The sequence below is a fragment of the Triturus cristatus genome, chromosome 3_2 (assembly GCF_964204655.1).
Source record: "Triturus cristatus chromosome 3_2, aTriCri1.1, whole genome shotgun sequence".
NCBI lineage: Eukaryota > Metazoa > Chordata > Amphibia > Caudata > Salamandridae > Triturus > Triturus cristatus.
In genome coordinates this window covers 581,617,529-581,635,507 of record NC_140584.1, presented here as the reverse complement: position 1 = coordinate 581,635,507, position 17,979 = coordinate 581,617,529, and the positions used below count along the sequence as shown (strand labels likewise).

Here is a 17,979-nt window from a genome sequence, read left to right as displayed (position 1 = left end):
TTGAAAGGTAGGAAAAACTGATTTTAAATATTAAATAAATCTGATAGAGACTACTAGCTGCAGATTCCCCAGGCATGAGACCGGCCCGGAAAACTTTCTTGCCCAACATTTCTGATGTCAGTTTTCTTCTTTTCCGCGTGCATCGCGAATCCGGATCGTGTCCCTGGCCTGTTTCAGGCCTTCTTTTTCCGCTTTTAGGCGTTTTTCTTGAGAACAGTGTGCAAATGCCTTCAGGCTTTAAGACATGCTAGTATTGTGCATGCCAGATGTCGGAGACGGATCCTCACCCCATCTGCTTGTGGTGTTTGGGGGAGCACCACGACTCCACGGACTGCGAGGCGTGTCCGCAAATGAAGCCGAAGTCCCAGCGGGCGCGCCGGATGAAACTCCTTTCGGTGTGCATGTCCCGGTCGGCGGCGTCGTCTCGCCCGCCCCCGCGGAAGGCTTAAAGACCCGCCGCTTCCGTCTCCGACATCGTCCCTCTCCAAGGCCGCAAAGGCGTCGCTCACCTGTTGTTAAGTGTCGCAGTTTGTCCCCGAGGCTCGTTCCCCGGCTTGTTGCGGGTGCGGGTTCTCCACAAGTGGTGCGGCCCTGCGCGTCGCCACCCTATCCGCCGTTTCCCGGTGCGGGGGGGCGACCACAGCCCAGATGGAGGCCTATGCAGCGGCCTTGCAGACCTCTTTGGCTCTTCACTCTTCTCCTTCTCTTCCTGGGACGTCTGCGGATCCCTTGCCGCGTGCGGGGACTTCTGTGGCGTTGCCGACAGGTTCGGCTCCAGGTTCTGAAGTGGTGGTGCCGTCGGGGTTCCCTCCTTCGGACCACGGCGCCTCTCCCTCACCGCAAACCCCCGTGGGGGTCCCTGTGGTGTCGCAGGAGGTTGCCGGGGCTCGGGCGTGTCCTCGAGTCCCCCTCGGTCCAGTGGGCAGGCGGTGGCTGTGAGAAACTGGCTCTGTATATACTGTTCCCAAATAGGTACAGAGTCCACAGTCCCCAGAGGTTTGGCAGAGGTTAAAGTTAGATGTAACCTTACTCTCAAAAGTGGTAGCTTGGTCGAGCAGTAAGGCAGTATCAGAGGACAGTGTAAAGCATTTGTTGTACACGCTCAGTCAGCAAATGGTCTCACACACTCAAGAACTGAACTCTAGGCCAATAGTTTATATAAAAAATATATGCTTGTTTTATTTTAGAACCAACAATAGATATTAAAATATGCTTTCTCAGAATGAGAGGCTTTAGTTAAATACTTTTGCAATATGCAATTGACATTTGTAGACAATAGTTACAGGTTGTTGCAATAGGCAACACAGTTTCAAACACAATAATGCATTGAGCTCAATGTGGGTTTTTAAGTTATGTGCAATAGATCACTTTCAGGATTACTTTTCTAATTCCAGGACTGGATCCTAGATTCAGTCCTGGGACAGGTCTTGGAACCAAGTGAGTAAATTCGTTTCAGTTACTGTTATGATTTTTAGGCAATATTTTGCTATTTTAAAAGTTGACACTTAGAAGAAATTTCCTAGAAAACAGTCAATGATTCCCTATGGGAGAAAATTCAAGTTACAGGTATAGTATGTTCTCGTTACTTTTGTAATCCAGGGCTGGGCTCCTAGGCTCAGTACTGGGACCTCTATCTAAAACAGGTAAGTAATTACGTTTTCACAGTTGGTACGATTTTTTAAGAATATTTGTAATTTGCAAAAATCGACACTTAAAAGAAATTTCACAGAAAAACTGTCAATGGTACCTATGGAAGAAAATTGGGTTACTGGTAAGTATGTTGTGAGTATTTTTCGGGGTCAGTGCTGGGCACCAAGATCTAGCACTGGGATCTCTCTTAATAGCAGGTGAGTATTTCCGTTTTCGTTACTCGGGTGATTTTAGGTGAATATTTTAAGTTTTAGAAACTCCACACTTAGAAGAAATTTCAGACGAAACCAGTCAATGTTACCTTATGGAAGAAAATTGGGTTATCGGCTTTTGGGTAAGTACTCGACTGGCAGAGTTAAGGTTCTGGGCACAAACTCAGGGGTCTCCAGGGTCAGGTTGGTACAGTGGTTACACCCTCAGCGGCAATGGGGCGGCCGGGTGCAGAGTGAGTTAGGCCCAATGTTATCCTATGGAAGGCAGGGGGGCCTTGGTTGGTGGCTGCTGACTAGCAGGCCACGCGGCTATGGGAGCTGGGCTCCTGGTCACTTGCTCAGGGCAAATGGGAACGTAGGTAGGAGTAGAAGTTACACTTCCAGGGCCACTCGGGTGGCTGGGTGCAGGGTGCTTTTGAGCCTTCGGGCGCTCAATGGATTTCAATGGGAAAGCTCCAGGTTTAACAAAGGCTGCAAGCTCGGGGACGAAGATGCTTCAGGTGCCACCACCACTTCGAGAGGTAAGTTGGGTTGTTGGAGGATAGGCAGGTACCCAAGAGTCAGGCACAGGGGGCCGCAGGGCGCCGGGTGCCTTTTGGTGTCGGGAAATCATACCCTCTGTTAATCGCTGTTGGGGGGGTTCCCTGGTACTGAGGCTGCAGCCGTCGTCCGGAGCGTCGAGGTGGGTCCTTGGGTGCTGGACTCGGGTTCACAGTCGCCGGGGGGGCGTCCTCTGGATCTTTGTCCATTCCGGCACAGGCCATGCTTGGCGGGTGCAGAGTGTGCAGGGTTCGCGGTTCCGGGCTGATGCCAGGGGTTAGAACTTGCTTTGAGCAGAGCCACTGCTCATGGGAGTCCCAGATGCTCAGAGTTACAAGGTAGCCAGGTCCTCCGGGGTTTGTAAGGTTGCTGGCCACAAGAGGTGCCGGGGTTTAGCAGGAGCAGGTTCATGGGTCGACAGGCCGGTAGGGCTGGGGCCAAAGCAGTTGATGTCTTCCTCTTCTTAGCAGCTGCACGGCACGTCTTCTTTCTTCTTTCTTCTTGCTCTTCTTTGCGTTTTCGGAATCTGGAATCTGAGGAAGGAAGGTTCAGGGTGCCCCTAAATACTAGATTTAGGGGCGTTACAGGTAGGTAAAGTGCAGGAACCAATGGGTCCCTGCCCTGGGGTGAGTAACACCCCCTATCCTGCCACTCTCCTGTGGGAGGGGGGCAGTAGCCTAGTCCTCATTGGGCAGGGCTTCCCATCTTCAAGATGGCGAGAGCCCAGAGATATGCTTCCTCGCCTCACCCACCTGAGGGGTGGGGTTGGCAGAGGCTGGCACATCCCCTGTGCTTACTTGGGGTTCCGGGCCAGTCTTCCCGCCAGAGTGGGGGTCAGAACCGGTGGGGGCCAGTTGCTGAGTACAGCCAGTGGCCTGGAGAAAGCTCACAAAGGTGGCATGCCTTCGAAGCTTCCCCCTGCCCATCCTGGGGGAGGAGACCTAGCACCTCGCCCAGGATGTGCATTGTTGCAGGCCCAGGAGAGCGGGGGCTCTCCACCCAGGGGTCCAGAAACATGTCTGCTGTGTGGCAGCCTAGGCAGCCTCTCGGACCAGACGTGGATTGTAGGTTAGGCTTCAGGGGGCATCTCTAAGAGGCCCTCTGTAGTGCTTTGTACATTAAATCCCACACTGGCAGCAGTGCGGGTTTAATGTGCTGAGAAGTTTGATACCAAACTTCTCAGTCTTCAGTGTTGCCATTATGGTGCTATGGAGTTCGTGTTTGACGAGCTCTCAGCACCATATACTCTTAAATAGCAGCACTGCACTTACAGTGCCCAGCAATGGATCTCGGTACTGTAGGGGCACAGGGCTCATGCGCCCACACCACTGGCATAGGGCACCCAGCTAGAGGGGTGGCTGATGTATGCCAGGGCAGTGTAGGTTGTGGGCATGGCACACAGGGATGTGTGCCATGTCGACTTTGTTTTTGTCTTGTACCCAGACACTCAGCCTGCAATGGCAGTGTGTTTGTGTTAGGGTACAGGGCCTCTAAGGGTGGCACAGTAAGTCCTGCAGCCCTTAGAGGCCTTCCCTGGTCACAAGGCCCTGGGTACCATGTACTAGGGGCTGACATGTGGCCAGGGTTTGCCAATTTGAGTTTTAGGTTTTAGGGAAGGAACATAGGCCCTGGGCAGCTGATTTGCAGGAGTTCAGGGCTCACTCAGTCAAAGTACATTCAGCAACTCAGCAAAAAGTGGGGGCATACCATGCAAGAAGGATGGCACTTTCTCACAGCGGCCTTTTCCGAGGCCGACGGTGGCTGCTGGCCCTGGCGGCGCCACAGTGGCCAGTTAGGGGCGGGGCGTGTCCCCGGGCCCCTCTCGTCCCTCCACGCAGGTGGCTGCCTCGTCGGTCAAGACAACGCCTTTTCGGCGCCGTTTCTTAGCTGCCCCGGCTCCGACCCCGCCTCGGTCTCCTACACCGCGCGTTGTGGCGGAGGTCATTTCGGCGTCCCTTTCGGCGCCGGTCGACGTTGACCTGACGCCGGTGGCGGACTCTACGGCGCCTGGCCGATGTTGGGTCGTTGATTCGTCTTCGGACGCCCCCTGGTCTCCAGAGGTTCGGCGGTTGTTGGTTTCATCTTCTCCGGAGACGGGTTGCCGCGTCGTGGCCTTTTCCCCGGCGTCCTCTAAGGACGGCTCTTCGCCCGCAGTCTTCGCCGGAGGCGCCTCAGGTTCCCCATTCATCTGTCTGCCCTCATCCTTTTCGAGCTTGGCCTTTCCTTTCTCCAGTTGGGCTGGGGGATGGCCGCCTTAGCTTGCAGCCATCGCCCACGGAGGAACTGCTTTCCCAGCCGCTGGGCCCTACGGAGGCGAGTGCTGCCTTCGCTCGTGCTTTTGCCAAGGCTGCAGGAATCTTGCGCATGGGCGATCCAGCTGCCCATTTCCCCACGGATCATCTGCTGGAGGTCCATCAGTGCTCTGGTGGACGGGAGCTGCTTCTTCCCTTGAGGCTGCACTCCATAATTCTCTTTTGGGGGCCTGAGGGCGTCCTGCCACGGGGGACCCAATGCCCCAGCCTCTTCTGCACCGCCATCGTCCTGCCCCGCATGATCCTGTCTGTCTTTCCCTCCACCCTTCTACCAGGGGCACTCTTTTACAGACTGCCTTTCCCTCCTTTACAGACTGCCTTTCCCTCCTTTACAGACTGCCTTTCCCTCCTTGCCATCGGTGTTGTCTCCCCCATCACAGGAGGCCCGGTGGTTAGATTCCTGGGGGCACAACATCTTCACCTCCTCCAGTGCTGCTTTGCGGGCCCTTAACACTCTTTGTGTGTTGGCCAGGGCCACTTCTTGCTTGTGGGATTCGGCGGAGTCCCTTATGTCTTCTGCTTCTCATGAGGGTGCCTGCGTTGATCTGCGGCACCATGTGTTGGATGGCTGAGAGCTGGCGGCGTTTATTCTTCGCTCGGCTCTGGACGTTTCAGAGGTACTTCGTCGCCATGCCTGGCTACGGGATAGAGTTTTCCCTGAGAACGTTAGGGAACGGCTGGTTGACCTTCCCTTTGATGGCACTCTGTTGTTCCACACCCCTGCGGATTCTGCCATTCAGAGGTTTCTTGCGGGGCTTCGTCCTCCTCCCCCTCAGTGACCTGACTGTCGGTCTGTGTTTTGGGAGGTGTTCTCCGTTGTTTTTCCTGGGGCCTTGTAACAGGTAGCCAGGGTTGTGTGTTCTTTATGGTTCCTGTGCCCTTGGGGTCCTTTTGTTGGGCCCTTGGTGCTGTTGGCTGCTGGTCCGGCACTTTGTTGACTTGTGGTTTTGGCTGTTGGTAAGCCTGGTAGGCCCTGAGATTAGGCCTTCTGTGTCTTCTTTATTGGCTGCTTGGTAAGCTGTCTGCTGGTTTTTTCTGCAGGTCTTTCTGCCTTGTCCTCTGCTGCGGAAATGTTTTCCTAAGGGGTGTTCCCATGGTTCTTGGGACGTTACCTACCCATGTGGGGTACTTGTAGCTATTACATAGCTCTGTCCTGTGCTGGGGAGGGGTGGTCACCCTTTCCGGGTTCCTTGCTCTCCGTGGCGTCACGGTATGTCGCAGGTGCGATCTTCTTGCCAACTGTATTGGAGCAGGTTGCGCTAGATCCGTCCTTTCCCTTGTCGCTACGTCGCTTGGCCGGTCTGGCCTGCTGTCTGGGGCATCGGGTTGTAGCGGTTCTGCATTTTTGTCTTGTGTTTTGGCTTGGTCCTCGGTCTGATGCTCCAGAGAGTTTGGCTTTCCTTGGCCTCTGTGTTCTGGTGGCAGGCTTAGGCCGTCCTCCGTCTCTTTTCTGCCGGTTCCTCCACTTCTTCGTGTGTCAGTGTGTGTCCTGGCCTCTTCCTTCAGCTGGCGTCTGCCTTGTCCGGGGTGCGCTGTTCCGTGGTGTTGCCTGTTACTGGTGGCGCATGCCCGTTTAGGCCTGCTTGTTCTTCTCCTCCGTTTTGATCTTGATGTGTTTCCTTGCGCCCCTGCCTCTGGTTTTGCTGGGGCTTCGCGCAACGGTGCTTTTCTTCTTCCACCTGTGCTGTTGGCAGTGGCGCCGTTTCGGCCTTGCCCGCTGCTTGCGGCCGATGTGTATTCAGCTCTTTTCTATCGCTATGCCGGTGTTTCTTCTGGTGGGCCCTGCCTTTGGTTCTACCTCTTCTCACTGGGTTCAAGGTGGTCCTTGCGTTCCTTGAGGCTTTTGGGGCGCTGCCTGCCCCTGCGGGGTGTTGGGCGCTCTCTTTCTCTTGGTTGGGTTTGGATATCCTGGCCCTTTCCTTCTTGTGCTTGTGCCATGTCCCCTGCTGGGGCCCTAGTCTCTCCTGGTGGGGAGGCTCTCTCGCAGGCTGTTTTCCCGTCTGGGTATGGCTAGGGTATCTATTCTACGTTAAGGAACTGCGGCTAGTAGTCTCTATCAGATGTATAGGTTACTTACCTTCGGTAACGATGTATCTGGTAGAGACGATTCTAGCCGCAGATTCCTTCACGACCCACCCTTCCTCCCCGTTCTGCGAGGACCCTCAGCTTGGTTTTCTGAACTAGCCTCCCTCTGGGTGGCTTGTCTTCTGTGGGGTTCCTTTTCGTTTTCTGCCTGTCGTACTTCCTTCCTTCCAGCTTGGTTCTCTCCAGTGTAAGGGCCTGGTTTTGCTGTTTTCTCTTTGTTGTTACAATTTCTAATCCCCTTATAGTCTTCTACACTGGGGGTTCTTTTGTCTGTCCTTGGCCTCCTGCTCCTTTCAGAGGCTCTGGCCCTCCTTGACTGTGTAGTCTGGGGGTGGATTGCTTTTGCCCTCTGTTCCGGGCTTGTGGTCTATGGTTGCAGTCTCTCGCTCTCTCTCTCTTTCTCTTACAGCGTTTTCCACTGCTTGTGCCTCCAGCCCGGCTCTCGCCTTGGCTGTCACGGTGGTTCCGCGGAGGGGTGCTTTCCGCTCTCCCTACTGTGACTTTACTGATGTGGTCTTCTGGTACTTTTGTGCTGCCTGGTGCTACCACCTGGCTTACACAGTTATTCCTCAGAGTTGGTCTGCTCTCTTCCTGCGTTGGCTTTCCTGCTGTAGCCTCCTGCCGCCTGGTGCTGTTCCTCACCTTTTGTGTGTCTCTCTCTCTTTGTTTCTCTGGTGTTTTTTCGCACACTGTCCCCACGCTCTCCTCAGTTTTGTTGTGATGGCTCAGCGTTGTGGCACGGAAAAGCTCTCCGAAGCAAACTGACATCAGCTCGCCGGGGTGGGGCTTATGTGACCTCGCTGACGTCACGCCTGCGGAGGACGTCTGGGCGGAGTCATGAGGTAAACCCCCACTAATTCCCCAAACCCCCCCCCCCCCCCCAAGGGGCGCAGAGATGCTGGGCAAGAAAGTTTTCCGGGTCCAGTCTCACGCCTGGGGATAATTCTACATTAAGGAATCTGCGGCTAGAATCATCTCTACCAGATACATCGTTCCCGAAGGTAAGTAACTTGTACATTGAGGAGAGTGAGTGAACTACAGGCACTAACCTTAAAATAATTTTTTTGCCAACTTCACAGACAAAGTGGTTCATACTAACCCCAAGTTTCTACCTAAGGTAGTTTATGCCTTTCACATCAATCAATCGGTTGAGTTACCTGTATTCTTTCCTCAACCAGATTGTGGCAGAACGAGCTATACACACCTTGGATGTTCGAAGAGCCATTTTATATTACATAGAAAGAACAAAGTAATTTTGTTAAACTAAGCAACTTTTTGTTGCTTTTCCTCCACCTCACAAGGGCAATCCTATATCTAAGTCGGGTATTGCCAGATGGATTGTTAAATGCATTCAAACATGTCATGCAAAAGCATAGAGAAGTTTAACAATACTCCCTAGAGCGCCTTCCACTCGCAAAATAGGGGCTACTATGGCTTTAGGAAACATTCCCATAGTTGACATTTGTAAGGCTGACACGTGGTCTGCACCATACACATTCACCAAGCACTATTGTGCAGATGTGTTAGCAAGACAACAATCTAATGTGGGCCAGGCAGTACTTGGAACACTCTTTCAGACAACTGCCACAGGTTATCCACCGCTTTGGGAGAATACTGCTGCATAGTCTATGCACAGCATGTGATCTACAGCTCACATGCCTCGAATGGATAATGTTACTTACCCAGTAAGCATCTGTTCTTGGCATGTAGAGCTGTACATTCACATGCGTCCACCCGCCTTCCCGGGTATCTATACCTGTTGCAGTTCTCTCTCTTACCCTTTACACATACGCTTGGACATTTCTATTCTTTACTTACTAACTCCATTCTCACCCTCTGCGGGAAAACAATGGAGTCGATGCCCATGCGCACTATCACCGAAAGGAGGAGTCACCTACCTCATGACTGGAATGGCTTCTTCGAAGAAAAACAACTTGTAAACATCCAGACCCAACACCGGATGACAGGAGTATGCAAATCATGTTAATCAACAGCTCTACATGCCAAGAATAGATGTTTACTGGGTAAGTAACATTATCCTTTTACAGGTAAGTAAAATGTTTACTTAAATGCGTCTTTAAGCAGCAATACTTTCCAATGGGGGAAAAAGGCACATGTTGCGTATAGTTATTTACGCTCAGTGTTTGGGGGTCTCCTTCTGGACTTAAGGTCGTAGGGGGCCAAGGTCCAAAGTACCACGGGCGTCCGGGTGCAGAGGTGCTGGTCAGGTTGGTAGCTTTGCGCACTACGCTAGTGGAAAGGGGGGGCACCTAAAAACGGGCTGCAGAGGGGGACTTGAGGACAAGTCCAGGAGCTCCCAACATGGGACTCTGGTAACAAGGGACTTGAGAGCAAGGGGGCACAAGCGGGCTGGGACGCTCGAGTGCAGAGTAGATAGGTCAGCTGGGCTCTGTGCATCTAAGGCCCTTGCGGTTGACAGTCTTGCCGGTTGAGAGTGCAGAAATCAGGAAAGCTGGGCCACTCTGGAAGCAGGTCTCTGTGGTGCTGACGTCCCTCAACGGCTGTTCGATCTTGTGTAGTGGGAGTCTGTATTGGACTCTGGCGGGCTTTGTTTGCTGCAAGGGGTCCAGTATCCCGGGTATTGGTGATGTGCGGCTCTTACGGGTCCTGATGTCCTCTCACTCGGCAGAAGGACAGATCTGACCTTCAGGAGCACAGATACCTCTTCCTGGGCGACTGCTGCTTTGGGTTGATCAGGGAACTGCAACACACTGAACCAGACTCGGCGTCTCCAGTGGCTGCAGACTGCAGGGGAGTAGCTCCTCTGCTCTAAGGGAGATTGCTGGCAATTTGTGAAGGGCTGGCAGTCTACTGGTGTTCTCGGCAGTTGCCCAGCTGCAGGACGAGTCACTTGGTCACATTTGTCATGCCTGGTACAGGCCGGCAAGGTTCCATAACAAGTCTCCAGTTCCCGTTTTCTCGTGGCTCTTCTTTGTCCTCTTCTTCTGGATCTGTCAAATCTAAGTTCCTGGCATAAGGGGTGCCTCCTAACTACTCAATTTAAGGGTGTTGAGGGGAGTGACAGGTAGTAGCCAATGGGCTAATTACCTTTAGGGTGAATACACCCCCTATATGACCACTTCCTGTGGGAAGAGGGCATAACCCTGACCCAGTGAGGAGCCTAATTCCACCAAAAGCCAAGATAGTGGAATTCTAGCTTTCATGTTCACACCATCAGGTAGCCCACCTTAGGGGTGGAACTAGCCACATGGGCCTCAGGGCAGGGTGTGGCTTCTCCCAAATCTGGGGGGAAGCCGGGGTTGCATATAAAAGGCGGCAGAGGCCTCTGAAGCCTCCCGCCTTGATATGGTGATTACTTAGCCATCCTGCTTGGAGGAGGTGACAACACCACGGCCGGAGCACTCGTTGTTTCTGCCCTCCGAGAGTGTGGGCTCTCACCTGCAGGGATTAGAAACCTCTCTGTGTTGTCAGGCTGGTTTACATCAGTCATCCAGTACACTAGAGGTCTGGAGACTTTCAGGGGACACCTCTAATGTGCCCTCTGGGTACATGTATTAAGAATTCCACAACTGGAATCAGTGTGTGTTTATTAATAGGATATGTTTGATACCAAACATATATAGTTTCAGTGAAGCCATCTTTTGCATGATCTGTTTCCAAGCTCTAGTAGTGTATGTTTCTGCTTCCTTAATTCCAGGCAGTGGTTCCTGCAACTGAGCATGCGCATAGTGCCTCAGTTGCAGTGCTTTCCAACCGAGATGGGATACCTTTCCACCCAGAGTTCCTTTTATTTTTCTGAATCAATAGGTCACTATGATTGTGCTATGGCTCAAGTTTGATGATGACGAGCTCTGTATAAATCCATGTGTCTGTCCTCTGCAGGGTTTTCAGAAGGAGCTGGGGAAACGGACCGGCAGCGTACAGGCCTTAAAACGTTCTGCCCGTGAGCTGCTCGACACCAGCCGTGACGACATTGCGTGGGTAAAGGTGCAGCTGCAGGAGCTGAGCGTTCGTTGGGATACAGTCTGCAAGCTCTCTGTGTCCAAGCAGACACGCCTGGAGCTGGCCCTCAAGCAGGTGAGTGCGGCGCACAGTCCCATCGGTGCTTGGTGCCAAACAGTGGGGCCGTCTAAGGGAGGAAGTAACCTCCTAGCCGGACTGTTGCTTGTGATGTTGATACAAGCTTACAGCTTTCTGAATGATGTTGTGTGACTGTTTGTGATGTGCAGAGCCAAGCGTGACTACTTTACAAGTGTATCAATATTATATTTGTTCTAGGTTACTGTGATAGAACAGTACTGCCCCACAAAGGTGACTGAGTTGTGTTTTGCCTGTTAACATGAAACCATTTTCCTTCAGGCTGAGGAGTTTCGCACAGCGGTCCATGTGTTACTTGAATGGCTGTCTGAAGCAGAACAGACGCTGCGATTCCACGGGGCTCTGCCCGATGACGTAGAGGCGCTCCAGTCACTCGTCGACCTGCATAAGGTAAAGGCTTGTGGGACAATAGGTCATAAAATGTTGGCAAAACATGGCAGAGACCAAAGCAAAAGTTGGAAGTTGTGGCTGCAAATGTTGTGGTATTGCATGCCATGTGATGTGCGCTTTCAAATTATGTCAGTCTAATTTTGAAGAATTTATGAATGTTCATTTGGCTAGTGGTAGAAATGGGCAAAGGGAAGCAGTTGACACAGGAGATCTGCTCAGCCACCGAGTATGGGTGTGCATGGGGAATGTATTGTCGAGGGGATGCTTTGCTGCGGCACAGTCGGGGGGGATGTTTATGCAAAGAGCAGGCTGAGAAGAGAATGAAGTAAGGGATGGATGGGCTTGTGGAGTAACACAACTGAAGAGGAAGCGTCCAGCAGATGTTCACAAGCTTAGTAGGCTCTGCGGGGACTGACCCTGTGGTTGGAGGCGGGTTCTGTACTCGAGGACAGTCTGCGAGCTTACAGCTTGGAGTTTCAGTACCAGCGTTGGGTCTGTGGGTTACAGACTGATCATCATGTGATGGTTGTGGATAAGCTGAGGATCTCAGTATAAGTACTAGTAAGAGAGAAGCACCCAGGGGCTCTAAGTGGGGGTCTGCGGGCAGGACACAGGCGTTTTGGGGATACGTACAGCTGATGTGTGTGGCACATGCTAAAGAGAGGCTGCACTCAATGGAAGATCTCTGAACACTGTACATATTACAAAACGTTGCTTGTTTACAAGATTGAGTATATTGCACATTGCAATGACTGCTGGTCTTTTACTGTCTGTTACTCCCACCCACCCAATCCATTGCGCAGGAATTTATGCGGAAGGTGGAGGAAAAACGGGTGGATGTAAACACAGCCACCGGGCTTGGGGAAGCAATCCTAGCTGTCTGTCACCCTGACTGTGTGACCACCGTCAAACACTGGAACACCATCATCAGAGCGCGCTTCGAGGAGGTGAGTCACAGGCCGTGCACACATCTCACCAGTGTGAACTGGACGTTCAAGGAAATTAGAGTTTGTAGCTTGTGCTGCTGTAGATTCTAATGCTGTGCTACTTCTGCCATCTAGTGGTGAGCACGGACGTTTACAGGTTGCTTTTCTTCAAATTAGTCTTCAGTCTCCAAGGTACCTCCTGTCTGTGTCCCATCCTTAAGTGCTGTAAGGGCCTCTGAGGAATGTGCCAACCCTGCACTGAATGTGTATCATGGGGAATTTGGGGCTTTTTAACTTATAGTGGAACTGGGACCACCGAAGAATGTGTGGTTCCGATATCAGACCTGAATGAGGGCCTCTACGAAATGTCACAGCTGAGTGAGGACCACTGAAGGCCATAGACATACACTGAGGCACAGGTTCGGAGGACCTTTCTGGCCCCAAGCATACACCAGATTTAGAGCTTCTGGGAACAGAAGGCTCCCAGCTCTTCGATTAAAAGTTCACTATGTTATGTGTCTGTCAAACCTTGCATCTCATCTGAGGCCTGCTCTGTGGCATATAGCGGGTGCTTCATCTGTCTGTTTTTCTGACACTTCTACGGAGTGCTCTGGTGACCGTGCATACGTTGTAGGCGCTGCTTCTCCTTGTACCCCTGAGATTCCTTTCCCCACCACGTCAAATACATAGTGGGCACTTCCCCAGATTGCCCAGCTGCTGGACTCTTTGTCACTCTAAAATTTGTAGTTCATCATTGGCACTGTTCAGCTGTCAGACCCCAGTGTCAATCATGCGGGTGACCGTGTTTATTTTGAGCACTTACTCCACCTGCCCCTTTTACCTTTCCACCAGGTCCTCACATGGGCGCGGCAGCACCAGCAGAGGTTGGAGACGGCGCATTCGGAGCTTGTGGCCAATGCTAACCTGCTGGAAGAGCTCCTGGCCTGGATACAGTGGGCAGAGACCACTCTGATCCAGCGAGATCAGGACCCCGTTCCACAGAACATCGACCAGGTCAAAGAGCTCATCTCGGAACACCAGGTAAGGGCCTCTGACACCTGTTGATTTTTTTAGTAAAGCAGGTCACTGTGACTGTTTAGGAATGATGGGCTGCGTTCTACGCTGCCGATCAGAGTGACCGATTGTTGATCCTGGGGTTGCTCGCTGCTGCGGTTGCTTCTGCAGGTTTCAGGGATCTTGAGATCTGTGCAGAAACTCACTGACACATCCACGGTTCCTAATGGTGCTGTTTGCTGTGTGGCCAGTCCGAGAGGTCCTAGGGTTTTGTCTCTTCTATAGATCAGTGTAAGAGATCACCTTTGCTTACTCTTCTACGACTCCGTGCCATAGATGTAATTATCTCACAGGTGCTCTCTGTGCCACGGCTAATGGGGCGGATTCTTGGGGGGCGCTCTGTGCTTCCGCTCCGAGTGACAGAAGTGAAGATGCTTTCTGTGCAATCCTGGTTTAGCCTGGGATCACAGTGGCCGCCCCTGGCTCTGAGGGCTCTCTTCTGTAAGATTTCTGAATCTCTGACTGCGTACAATAGGGCATCTCTCTGAGCCGTAGCTTTCCCCAGCTAGCCCAGTGCCCGCTCCTGGACTAGGAGCATGGGCGATCAGCTGACACTTGGACCCTACTAATTCTCTCTCACTCACAAGCTGAATTTTGCCACAAATAACTCAACGTCTAAGTGGTGGGGCAGGTCCGCTAAGCTACTAATGAACGGAAGGTAAAACAATATTAAACCCAACACCATGAGAATGAAATAGCAACAGATTAGATTTTAAGATTAAAATAAACTGTTGTGGACTCTTTTAGTTGTTATATCAACAGTGACATCAGCAGGTTACAGAGATAAAGTTCAACAGCGGGTGTTGAACACGCCAAGAAATGCAGCTCAGTCTTAGGATCTCGGGGAGGCTTCAGAGGCACTTGCTCACCGGTATGTTTCCCTGGTGATTGAAGAGTAAGTTTGTCCTTTAAAAGTCACTGTGCAGGGACTCGAAGTCTTCAAGGCTATAAAGGATTTAATGCTGGACTAGCTTGGCAACTAAAGTGCAAGCCCACGTGCTTTTCTGCAGTCTGCGCTTAGATGCTTGGCGTTTGAGGCTCCTGTTCACAGCAGCCACCTCTAGTTCAGACCTTTAGGGCTGTGGAACACCAAGAGACCAGCTATCTGCACAGGAATGGTGCTTAGCCATACTTTGGTCCATATTGCAGTCTTCCCGATGCAGCCTCTGCCGGACCATTTCTCACCCTGACATGCCCATTCTAGATGGTTTTCTAAAGCCCCACTTCACCTATATGTTAATACATGAGTAGGAAGTAAGTTTGGCAAAGGTTTTCCCTTAGATGCTTGGGGTTGTGGATTCAGCTTCTCATCGAGGTCTATCCCAAGAGGATCAGAGGAAGTGAAAGCCACAGAGAAGGTGGCGAGACATTGGAATAAAGGCCCCAGAAAAAAGTGCCCATAGACTAAGACATGGATTTTGCAACTAACACCCCTTAACCAGAGTAATATCACACATCATTTTTCAGAGCGAACTTATCCTAGATTCACGTGCTGTGCATTATTCTGCCATGTTGTGGCTGAGTCCTGCAAACATCTTTAAATACATTTTACTTCTGGGCATTGACCGTAGCTGGAGCCACCCTGCCCTCTCATGGTGCTCTACGTCCAAATCCCCCCAGTTAATGACAACCATGTATGAATATTATTTTAACTGCTTTGATCTGAAGAGTAGAGCTCCTTTTTTCCCCGAAGAAAAAGTATTCTGTACATACTGGAAACATAAAGACTTCAGATGAACTACATATTACTTATTTTGAGAACATCCAGTTGCCAGACAGGGTCTGGATGATTTAAATCACATTGTTTCTGCGCACCAGTAGTTAGTGTCGTGCGGCTCTGCACCTAGTTCATTTCACCCCAAAAGTCACGAAAGAATACGCGCCACCTCTGCACGCTCACGTCACTTCCTTTCTTTCCATGCCTCCGGACACAGATCCAGTGCCCGCTTTCAACGTTTCTCTCGTCGGCTGATTTAAAAAAAAATAATAATAATTTCAGTGAGCATGGAACTGTGTCCCTTCCTTAAATACAAGGTTAAAGTCTTCTAGTGACTGTTGCAAACAGATGTCTGTGACAGAAACCCACATGGTCAACCTCTGGTGTTTGGGTTCGATGCACAACTCCAAGTCCTACAAGGAGTGTGCCCTTATGACCCCGAAGGCGATCTGGGAGCCCGAAGTTGTAGGTAACCAAGCATCGAAAGAAGCCTTGGATGCCCCGCTCGAAGTTGAGGGTGTGGACCTGTTCCCGCAATAGGTCATCACCGAGGTCCAAGCCTTCCGTTAAGTTGAAGAGAAAGGAAAAGAAGACCAAGCAGGATTCATCCCAGACCCTCCACTCTCAGCTGAAAAGTTGCGAGTAGTTCGGGGTGCCACACGGTCTTGCTCTCGTCCCCTGTCGAAGAGCCTCAACAGCTGATTCCAAAGCATCCAGAGTTTTCGAGTCCATCAGTGACGTCACAACAGATTGAGGCCATGTTGCAAATTTTTGGCGCCTTTAGAACTTCAAGGATCTGCAGAGGCCTCAAGGCTGGATACTGCCAGTGGATCCGCCCCTGGCATCGCCTGTGCCACCAGAACCTGCCTCTGATTCTGCTCACAGCTGTCTTCCATCCTGGCACCAAAATCCACCCTGGTTTCTGTGACATTGTCACCAACACCAAAAAGTAGCACCCATTCACTGGAGTATTTGTTGTATCTGAAAGAAACACGTTAGTTAGATTCCTCACCTTAGAATATCCCCAGGCGTCAGACTGGATCCGGAAGATTTTTCGTCAGCAATACCCCTTGCGCGTCGCTAGGCGTCGTCTGCGGCTCCGTCGTCGGCGTCGTGCGCCGGAATGACGTCGTCGGAGTACTTAGACGCCGCCCTCGCACGCTGATGTCAGTTCTTCTTTTTTCCGCGCCACTAAGTGCAGATCCGGGAGAGCTACCCCTTTTAGTCTTTTTTGACTACGTTTTTTGATCCTTTTTAGGTCTCGCCTGAGACAGCGCTTTAGCGCTGCTCTGGCGAGACTTATAGTAAGCACTTTTGGAAGTGCAAACGAGTGCTTTCAGGCCGCCAACTACAGTGCATGTGCTCCGGGCGCGCACACCATTTGGCAGCCTGAAAGCACTCGTTGTCTTTCACTTTCGCGGCCGCTCGGCCGCTTTGATGTTTGATCACTTTCGCGGCCGCACTTTAACAAGCTCCCGTTATGCAATTTGGCAAGATTCTGTGCTGGTTTTTCTTTGATTTGCACAATGGCAACTTGAGGGAGCACAGCATGCCGAGCAGTAGCTTTGCATATGGCGGGCTGCGCCTTTCCTTTTGTTCTGCACGGTTTGTGTGCGAGTGTGCCCCGAACCATTTGTGCCCTGAGGCTGCTTTGGAGAGCCCAGTGCGCCAGCCGGCAGTGAGTGCTGCCTGCCTGGTCTCTACTCTGCTGGGGGAGGGGGAAGTGCGTGATGTACCTCTGTGCACTGCTGGGGTGTGAGCCTGCATGCATGCCTTGTCGCCGCTCTGCTGGGGGGGGCAGTGTGCACTTCTGGGGGTGTGTGGAGCCTTCATGCATGCCTCTGCTCTGCTGGGGCCTGCATGCATGCCTACGCTCTGCTGGGGGGTGCCGGTGTGCACTCCTGGGGGTGTGACAAATGTATTGAGTTGTTTGCAGCTCAGTCGGTTGCGCTCCGGTTATAGTGGTGTGTGTGTGTATGCGTTTGTCCGTCCCCATAAGTTTAAACGTTTAATCCAGCTGACCCAGCCTTTTGTTCCTTACAGGGGCATGTAACTAGACACTTACTCTCCCACAGTGTTGTACGTGTCCTTCGGGGACACCATTTTGTATAAGTATCATTGTGTGGCGCTGTGAGTAAAAACTGTTAAATATGTGCCCTTCCGTGGTGCCAGTTACAGTTGCCCCAGGAGACTAAAACTCTAAGTTGGCTTTGCCAGAATTGAAACCTGCAACACCCCCATTCTCTAGCATGAATAAACACGTCCCCGAGTTTTATCACTCGCTAGCCCGCCTTTACTTTTGTTCTGCACGTTTTGTGTGCGAGTATGCCCCGAACCATTCGTGCCCCGAGGCTGCTCCGGAGAGCCTAGTGCGCCCGCCAGCGGTAAGTACTGCCTGCCTGCCTGCCTGCATGCCTCATCTCCACTGTGCTGTGTCGGCCTTCCGACTCTTGGAGTTTGAAAATTCTGTTTCATTTTTCAAGTATTGGAGTACCATTATATTTTATGTTTTTAATAAGCAACGCGGCAAATACACCATGCTGCGCTGCTTACTAAAATCATAAACTATTGAAAAAATAAAATTTAACAAACCGCGCCTTTCTTTTACACAGCGCTGCTCACCAAACTCATTTTGGGCTCTCTGCAAACCCTGCCTCACCCCACTCCAAACAAAGGCACGGCTCGACCAAACTCTACTTTTTCAATATTTTATTATTTTAATAAGCAGTGCGGCACAGGCAACATGCTACCAGCTTACTAAAAGTATAAAATATTAAAAAAAAGAGTTTGGTGAGCCGCGCCTTTATTTTATTTCTTTAGCAGGCGATCGGGACGGGACAGCAGAGGAGCGTGGGCAGGTCGGGGATGGAGGGGGCTCGGAATGGGAGGGAAGGGCTGGGTCGGGTCGGAGCAGAAGACATGAGTAGTTGCATGATGCTGGGTGGGGGAGGGGCAACAACACTTGGGGAATGCTCAGATTACGGGTATTGGTA

General features: G+C 51.6%; 1 protein-coding gene across 5 annotated transcripts in view; it reads left to right on the top strand.

The window, feature by feature from the left end:
- The window catches only part of MACF1 (microtubule actin crosslinking factor 1), a 1,146,281-nt gene that overhangs the window by 1,029,974 nt on the left and 98,328 nt on the right, over positions 1-17,979 (top strand). For all 5 annotated transcript variants that reach the window (XM_085648361.1, XM_085648360.1, XM_085648359.1 and 2 more), the window contains 4 exons: positions 10,664-10,858; positions 11,141-11,269; positions 12,073-12,216; positions 13,048-13,236. In XM_085648361.1, the coding sequence (XP_085504487.1) occupies positions 10,664-10,858; positions 11,141-11,269; positions 12,073-12,216; positions 13,048-13,236 (657 nt within the window). The remainder of the gene's footprint in view (positions 1-10,663; positions 10,859-11,140; positions 11,270-12,072; positions 12,217-13,047; positions 13,237-17,979) is intronic.